An 8,530-nucleotide genomic window follows, 5' to 3' on the forward strand; every position below is an offset into this window, starting at 1 on the left:
TCTTACGGCATAATAAAGGTTCATCAACACAAACCCTGACTGTTTAGTGAGTTAGGGAAGGGGGAAGAATGTGAACTTGCACTTTTTTTTTTTTTTTTGGTTGCATTGGGTCTTCGTTGCTGCACGTGGGCTTTCTCCAGTTGCAGCAAGTGGGGACTACCCTTTGTTGTGGTGTGCAAGCTTCTCATTGTGGTGGCTTCTCTTGTTGTGGAACATGGGCTCTAGGCAAGCAGGCTTCAGTAGTCGCAGCACACAGCCTCACTAGTTGCGGCACATGGGCCCTAGAGCTCACGGCCTTAGTTGCTCCGCGGCATGGGGGATCTTCCTGGACCAGGGATCCAAATCATGTCCCTCCATTGGCAGGCAGATTCTTAACCACTGTGCCACCAGGGAAGTCCCCAAACTTGCACTTTAATTTCTTTGTTTTTTCCTTTGTTTCTTTCCCTGCTTCCTTCTTTCCTTCTGAAACCGTGCACCTCAGATTGGGACTTGAACCCACGTGCCAGGACTTGAACCCAGCCAAAACTCATATTGGGACTTGAACCCATGCGGCTGGGACTCGAACCTGGCCAAAACCCACAGTCTTCCAACTGAGATCACACACCTGGTTTCAGGACTTAATGAAGCTCAGGTTCTTGATGTCTCATTGCAGAAAGAATTCAGTGAGAGACAAAGTGATAGGTAAGAAGTGGATTTATTTAGAGAGAAACACGCTCCACTGAGTGTGGGCCATCTCAGAAGGTGAGAAAGGCACCAAGGTATGGGGTTGTCAGTTTTTATAGGAGTGGGTAATTTCATAGGCTAATGAGTGGGAGGAGTATTCCAGCTATTTTAGGAAGGGGTGGGGATTTCCAGGAATTCGGCCACGTCCCACTTTTTGATCCTTATGGTCGGTCTTGGAACTGTCATGGCGCCTGTGGGTGTGTCATTTAGCTTGCTGATGTGAGTGTATACCGAGGCTCAAAGTCCAGTGGAAGTCGACTTGTCCACCATGTTGGACCCATTTGGTTCTAATCAGTTTATGTCATGTCCTCGGGCTATGTCATTCTTTCAAAGGTTGTGCCCTGACTCCTTCCCTCCTGTTTCACTTCCTCCCTCCCTCCCTCCTCTTTCTTCCTTCCTTCCTTCCTTCCTTCCTTCCTTTCTCCCTCCCTCCCCCCCTTTCTTTCTCTCTTTCTCCCTTTCTTCCTTTTTTTTTTTTCCCAGAAATGTTTGAACAGGATTTATCTACCTACTCATTGGAATCAACACTCAGTCCGTCCTCAATGGAGTTGTCCCTGATCTAAGTCAACAGGAAGCCTCTGAGTTGCCTCCTTTTTCTGGTTTCTCACAGTTATCACTGAGACTCACAGAGGAGTTCTGTTCAGGAACTCAGAGGTTTAGAATCAAGAGGTCTCATCAGTGGATTTAGCAGCTACGCTGCTTTGTTCCCAAGCTAACACTGTCACCACCTGGCATTAAAGGGAGGGGACAGCACAGTCTGTGCCCGAAAGGGTTTGGCTGTGAGCCAAATTGTTAACATTTATTGAGTACTTACTATGTGCCAGGTAATGGTCTAAGAATTTTCCATGAACCTTCACACCAGCCCAATGAGATAGGAACTATTATGGTCCCCGTTTTGCTGATGAGGCATAAAGAGGTTAAGTAACTTGCCCAAGGTCACACAGTTACCAGTGAGATATAGCAGAACTGTTTTATTGGGCTTTCAGAACATATCCTTCAAAAGGAGGAGGTATCCTGTGTCCTCCACAGCATTTTCCTGCTGTAGGCCCGGAACACAGATACTGCTAAATGTCCTTTGGGGACAAACTGCCCCCAGCTGAGAACCACTGGTCTAGAACAACATTAATCGAACCTAAGGAAAGCTACTTCTTGATTGTTTGTGCTAATGAATGAAAGAAAGGGGATAAAAATAATCCAGAAGGGCAGAAAATGCAAAACTCTCATTTCTTTGTGCAGCAGAGATTGCTGGTTGCCTATTCCAACACCCATTAGAAGTGCATTTCTTCAACCTTTCTCCTCCAGCTCCATACCCCACCTGCCTTTGCACCCATACTCTCTCCCTCCATTTCTGTCACTGGAGGCTAATCCTTCTATCTGGATTTCATTCTGTTTTTTCTCAGGACCTGACTCCATCATTATGCCCTCCTCTTTCTTTTATCTTCAACCTTTCTCTCTCTAATGGATCCTTTCTATCACCATTTAAATATGCTCAAGTCTCTCACTTCTTTTTATTCCCCAAGTTTTAATTTTGGAAATTTTCTTTAATTAATTTATTTATTTTAAAATTTTTTATTTTTAACTTTTTTTGGCTGCACGGCACAGTTTGCAAGATCTTAGTTCCCTGACCAGGGATTGAACCGGGGCCCTCCACAGTGAAAGTGCAGAGTCCCAACCACTGGACCGCCAGGGAATTCCCCATATTTAGTATTTTATTTTATTTTATTTTATTTTATTATTGGCTGTGTTGGGTCTTCATTGCTGCATGCAGGCTTTCTCTAGTTGCAGTGAGCTGGGGCTACTCTTTGTTGCAGTGCGTGGGCTTCTCATTGCGGTGGTTTCTCTTGTGGAGCATGGGCTCTAGGTGTGTGGGCTTCAGTAGTTGTGGCACGTGGGCTTTAGTAGTTGTGGCTCGTGGGCTCTACAGTGCAGGCTCAGTAGTTGTGGCTCACGGGCTTAGTTGCTCCGCGGCATGTGGGATCTTCCTGGACCAGGGCTCGAACCCGTGTCCCCTGCATTGGCAGGTGGATTCTTAACCACTGTGCCACCAGGGAAGTCCCCAGAGCAGAATTTTAGAGTTTAAAAGATCTTAACCTCCCACCCAAACTGAACCCTCCTAGACAATACTGCCTCTATGTTTTCAGACAATATGGTCATCTGGCCTCTATGTTTCTTTTGTCAGGACAGCTCTGATTACTAGAAAGCTCTGAGTCTGAGTCCTATGTTATTACAGTGTGGTTCAGGGAAAATAGCACAGGCCTTGGAGTCAAGCAGATTTGGGTTACAATCCTGATGATGTAATTTGCTGTATGACTTGAGCAAGTTATCTCCTCTCAGTCTCACTTACTTCATCTGTAAATTAGGGATAATAGTACTTGTTTTTACAAAGTTACTCTATATTAGAGATTATGACTGTAAAATACCTAGTGTAGTGCCTGGCATAAAGAGCTAATAAAGTGACAGCTGTTATCATCATCATCATAATTATTATCCCACCCAGTGGTCCCAGTTTGCCCTATAGAGCTATATACATATGCATTTCAATACTTTCAAATACTTGAATTTAGTTGTCATATTATTCCTAAGCGCTCTTTTTTCAGAGTAAGCATCCATCAATATTTTTTCTTTCAGTTATCTTGTCCTTGGCTACGCTCCTGCATATGATGTTTATAGAACATGGTGCCCATAACTGAATAAAGTACTCCAGGTGTGAGGACTTCCCTGGTGGCGCAGTGGTTAAGAATCTGCCTGCCAATGCAGGGGACACAGGTTTGAGCCCTGGTCCAGGAAGATCCCACATGCCTCGGAGCAACTAAGCCTGTGTGCCACAACTACTGAGCCTGCGCTCTACAGCCCGTGAGCCACAACTACTGAGCCCACGTGCCACAACTACTGAACCTGTGTGCCTAGGGCCCATGCTCTGCAACAAGAGAAACCACCGCAATGAGAAGCCCGTGCACTGCAACAGAGTAGACCCTGCTCGCCGCAAGTAGAGAAAGCCTGCGCGCAGCAATGAAGACCCGACGCAGCCAAAAATAAATTTATATTAAAAAATTAAACAAAACAAAACAAAACAAAAGAAAAAACCCACAAAGTACTCCAGGTATGGTCTTAGTGCTTTAAAACAGAGTAAAACCATAAAACTCTATTCCCCAGACACTAGTCTCTTCAAGCTGCCTAGGATTGCTTTAGCTTTGTTGGCAACCATGTCACATACTGCCTTAGTCCTATGAGAAGTTGCAGGTAGTTTTCATATGAATGAGTTTTGAGTCTTCATTTTGCAGTAGTGTAAAACTTTTTTTTTTTAATTCAAGAGTAAAACTTTTTATTAACTTAAAGTCTATTATGTATTAGGTATTGTGCTGAGTTCTGAGGACGTAGGGATGAGTAGGACAAAGTATCAACATACTAGAAATGTAAGCTCCACAAGACTGGGTCTATTGCGTTCACTACTGAATCCCCCCCATCTCTTGGCACGATGTCTGCACACGGTTATATGCTGTTTGTTGAATGAAAGAATGAATAAAATGGTTTACAATGGAAAATTTCCTTATAACCGAAAAGGTATTTCCCTAATTCACTTATTTTATAAACTCAGATATTTTGTACAGCGTATCACTTTTAGCCCAACCCTAGTGTTTTTTCCACTTAGGTTAAACCCAATTTCCAAAATAAATTCGTACTGTCCCTTTTAAGGCCAAACTAAATACTTACATGCTTTATTTGCTGGATGGCCATTATATTCCACCATTAAAGGCCTTTTGCAAGTACCCATTTAACCCTTAATGCAGGGCTTACATCTCAGGGTTAGCAGTAGCGGCCATGGTTTCTGAGTGCTAAACACCCGAGAATTTCCTGAGCCGAGTTCTGTTCGGCCCTGATTTACTGTGGATTAGAATAAGGTGACAGGCAGAAATGTGGGGCGATGACTTAGGAGGACCTTGAAATTCTGCATTAGTCTATAAGGTGCTGCCAGGTGCCCATAGGCCAAACGCCTCTGGGTTGAAATCCGTCCCGCAGACGCCAGATATGAATTTTGGGGGCGTCCAGTTCTCTACAACCACAGTTAGGGAGGCCCTAGGACCTCTGTCCTCTCACAGTTTTTTCCAGTATTGGGGCTACAGGTGAGGCACTGGTCGCCATCTTGATATCAATTGCCAGGCAAGACACCACTGGCGTCGATCGGTAACCACGGAGACACCGATGCCCCTCTCGTTTCCCAGCCCTAGAAGCTGTAAACTACGATTCCCATACGCTGATTCCCTACTTGACTGCCCGTTGTCTAGATTCGGCTTGTCAGCCACTGCGACCCTACCGCAGTGAACCGCGGGAGTTGCAGTTCGCGGTGTGGCCTCATTTTTTGCGGCGGGAAGCCCCAGAACTACAAATCCCGTGAGCCAGTGGGCTCACGCACGCGCACGGAACAGCTGGTCCTCCCTGGCCCCCCCTGCGGGTGCCTGAGAGGTAAGAGGGCGGGGAGAAGGAAGAGGAGGCGGGATCCGGGCGCTGCGTTGGTTGCGGCCTGGCACCAAGGGGGCGGCCCCGGCGGAGTGCGGACCCGGTGGCCGTTGGCGATTATGGACCCGGCCGAGGCGGTGCTGCAGGAAAAAGCGCTCAAGTTTATGGTGAGGAGAATGTGCAGGCCGGGGAACGGCGGAGGCGGTGGCGTTGGCGGCGTCGCTCAGGCTCGGGTATGGGCCGCCATCCCGTTGGAGGAGGGGGCAGCGGGACCCTGGGCCGAGGCCGGGGCCGGGGGCGGAGGCGGCTGAAGGGACGGGACAGGAGTTCTTGGGAGGTAGGGGTTGCGGAGAGGACCCGGGGGTGGGGGCAGCAGCTCCGCCATCTTGTGGATGAGAGGCCAAGTGACAGCGGGAGCTTAATCGGGGAGGGGGCTTTGGGCGGCGCGCAGGGCCCTGGAGGGAAAGGGGCGTAGGGACAGTTACTGAAGAGCGGAGGAAGCCAGGAGGAGAGACGCCGTGAGGCCGCTGGCAGGGCCTTCCCTGTGTGAGGGTTACGGGTGAGGCCCGGGAGAAGAGGTGCATTCAGGAGTGGGGAAGGGGAGCGCGGGATAGTGGGAGGAAAGATATTGGGAGTGGGAGGTGGATGGGAAACGGGCAGCGCTGGATGCAGCTGGATCTAAGGTTGGAGGAGAGAAAGACAGGGCTGGTGGGAGACATAGATTTGTAGAGTTAGGTGGGAGAGATAGCCTTTGCCTTCAGGGTACAATCCCAGCTTGGCCAAACTAATGTTGACAAACTCTGGAAAGGACTAGGCCTTACTTAGGAAGAAAACGACTGGGCATGGGGATCTAGCGCTATGATGACAGTCTCTGGGAAAGGAAGGCGGTTGACTAGGAACCAGAATTACAAATATCAGGAAAGGGGGTACATCCTCTAGTTTGAAAGGAGAAGAGAGGAGAGGTTCATTGGTTAGGGAAACCTAGGTACAGGAGATTAGGGGCAAAATTAATAACAAACAAAACTTAGTGCTAAATTGTAGAGAGAGTAAAATGAGGGGACCGGGTGCTGTACTACTTTCTGGGAAAGGAAAGGCCATGGAGAATCCAAAGACCCATAAGAAATGATAAGATGAATGGAGAAATTCAGGAGATAAAATGGGGAATGCAGGTAGTGAGGAATGGCAGATGTCAGGATTGGTAGTTATGAGTTTTAGGTTGAAGCACAGTATGAACTTGGATTTTGTGGGTGTGTTTAAATCCTTTGGAATCTAGTTCTTTAACTTTGAATCATGCTTTTCTGTTTTTGATATGTGTATGTTTGGCAAATTTGTAGAGTCTGATATTTGATGCTTTTAATCTGATGCTTTATTTGTATAGCCTAGATGTAAAACCAGACTTTGTGGTTACAGAATGATGGGATGCATAAACTGACTTCTGTCTTAGCAGGTGGCCATAGAGACATTGATATTATTTGCAGTCTAGTTTTGCTTTTTCCAGAAGTAATTGTAACCTGTCACTCCAAATCTTATTTCTTTTGTCAGTTATTTTGTGTCTTTGCCTGAGATACCCAAACAAATTTAAACAAACATGGACACTAACCTAATTGAATTTAGGCTTTAAACTGCCCCATTTACAAGAATACCTTTTCAGCAACTGGTCAGATTTACTGTGACTTTACTTACTTTGTATTAGTGCTTTCAGAAACACCTAACTAAAGTTCAAGTGTATCTTTAACAAAATTCTGTTAGGCCTGAAGAAGGTTCTTGAGTTTTCTGCCCAGTGTTAAAATTCTAAAATATTAAGAAGAGGCTTTGAAATTTTTTTGGACTTTAGAAGTGAGAGGAAGTTGCTTTGTATCTACAGCCAGCTTCTAGATTTGAGTCAGAAAAGTGGCAGTTGCTTATTTTTGTTTTCCTGCTTAGAGATTGACTCAATCCTGATCTTGACATGTGTCAGGTTTATGGAATAATGTGGTTTAAAGATCATAAAGAGACATTATGAGATCATCTTTTTTACTCCCCATTAGACCTCAGCCTAGGAACATTTTCAACCAATTGATCTCTGCTTGGTACCAGTGAGTTGTTTTGATAATGGTCTCCTGATTGAGTTAAAGTTGAGCTAGAGATGGCCATGTCGTAGTCTGCAGCTTTTGGGACGCCACACATTATTAAATGTTGAGTCAGTTTCCATAGGGAGAAACCAATTCTTCTTCAGTTTTACAATAGTTACATTCATTTTTGACCTTGCCTGCTATTGTGGCTGCTGTTTGAGAAAAGGCCAACTGGAAGAGGGTCACCAAGAATGACACCTTAATAACTGAAACAGAACGGAGAGTTAGAGATTTGGTATTCTTTTTCAGCTCAGTAACAGTCTTATTGTGCATCTGAGTAAGTCACAACTTGCCTTTGGTCCCATTTACCCTGTTATAACATGTCTGTTTCCTTAGTCAATTGAGATAGGAAGATATTTTATTTGTGTTTGCACCTAGTAATTAGTGCACAGTACACATGGAAGGACTATCCTTTTAGTCAAATTGAAGTTGTTGATAGTATTTGGCTTTATTTTGTCTTTATCCCTTCCCTCAGTTGTGAGTTATGAATGATAATTTTTATTCCGATGCCTGATTTCCACTGTTTAAGAAAATGTAAAATTTGTTTAAAATAGCAACATGAAATGGATATTCTCTTTCATGAATTTTGCTCATTATTATATTGACATAGTACTTTGATTAGAAATTTTATAATAAAATCTTATCAATGAGACTGGTAATTCAGATTTGACCATAATTCACACATGGTCTAGACTTAAAGTTTACCTTTGGATTTTTGTGGTATATCTATATCTGTCTATCCTTCTATATCATATTTGTCTATATGACAAGTAGAGGGATGAATTTGAAGTTTTTTAATTTTTTAATTAATTAATTTTTGACTGCATTGGGTCTTCGTTGCTGCACGCGGGCTTTCTGTAGTTGTGGCGAGCAGGGGCTACTCTTCGTTGCGGTGCACGGGCTTCTCATTGCGGTGGCTTCTCGTTGTGGAATACGGGCTCTGGGTACACGGGCTTCAGTAGTCGTGACACACGGGGTCAGTAGTTGTGGCTCGTGGGCTCTAGAGCGCAGGCTCAGTAGTTGTGGCGCACGGGCTTAGTTGCTCCGTGGCATGTGGGATCTTCCCGGGGCAGGGCTCGAACCCGTGTACCCTGCATTGGCAGGCAGATTCTTAACCACTGCACCACCAGGGAAGTCCCTGAAGTTTATTTTTTTTATTTTTAATTTTTTTGCGGTACGCGGGCCTCTCACTGTTGTGGCCTCCCGTTGCGGAGCGCAGGCTCCGGACGCGCAGGCTCAGC

General features: G+C 45.4%; 1 protein-coding gene across 5 annotated transcripts in view; it reads left to right on the forward strand.

The window, feature by feature from the left end:
• The first annotated feature begins 5,209 nt into the window (after positions 1 to 5,209).
• Positions 5,210 to 8,530, forward strand: part of BTRC (beta-transducin repeat containing E3 ubiquitin protein ligase) — a 194,312-nt gene continuing 190,991 nt past the window's right edge. For 4 of the 5 annotated variants that reach the window (XM_024121307.2, XM_028480958.2, XM_024121311.2 and 1 more), the window contains exon 1: positions 5,210 to 5,345. In XM_024121307.2, the coding sequence (XP_023977075.1) occupies positions 5,298 to 5,345 (48 nt within the window). In that variant the 5' untranslated portion in view covers positions 5,210 to 5,297. Of the gene's footprint in view, positions 5,412 to 8,530 lie in introns of all 5 variants that reach the window. The other variant, XM_024121310.2, reaches the window with a different exon arrangement.

Source organism: Physeter macrocephalus, chromosome 20 (genome assembly GCF_002837175.3).
Source record: "Physeter macrocephalus isolate SW-GA chromosome 20, ASM283717v5, whole genome shotgun sequence".
In the NCBI taxonomy this organism is placed as follows: domain Eukaryota; kingdom Metazoa; phylum Chordata; class Mammalia; order Artiodactyla; family Physeteridae; genus Physeter; species Physeter macrocephalus.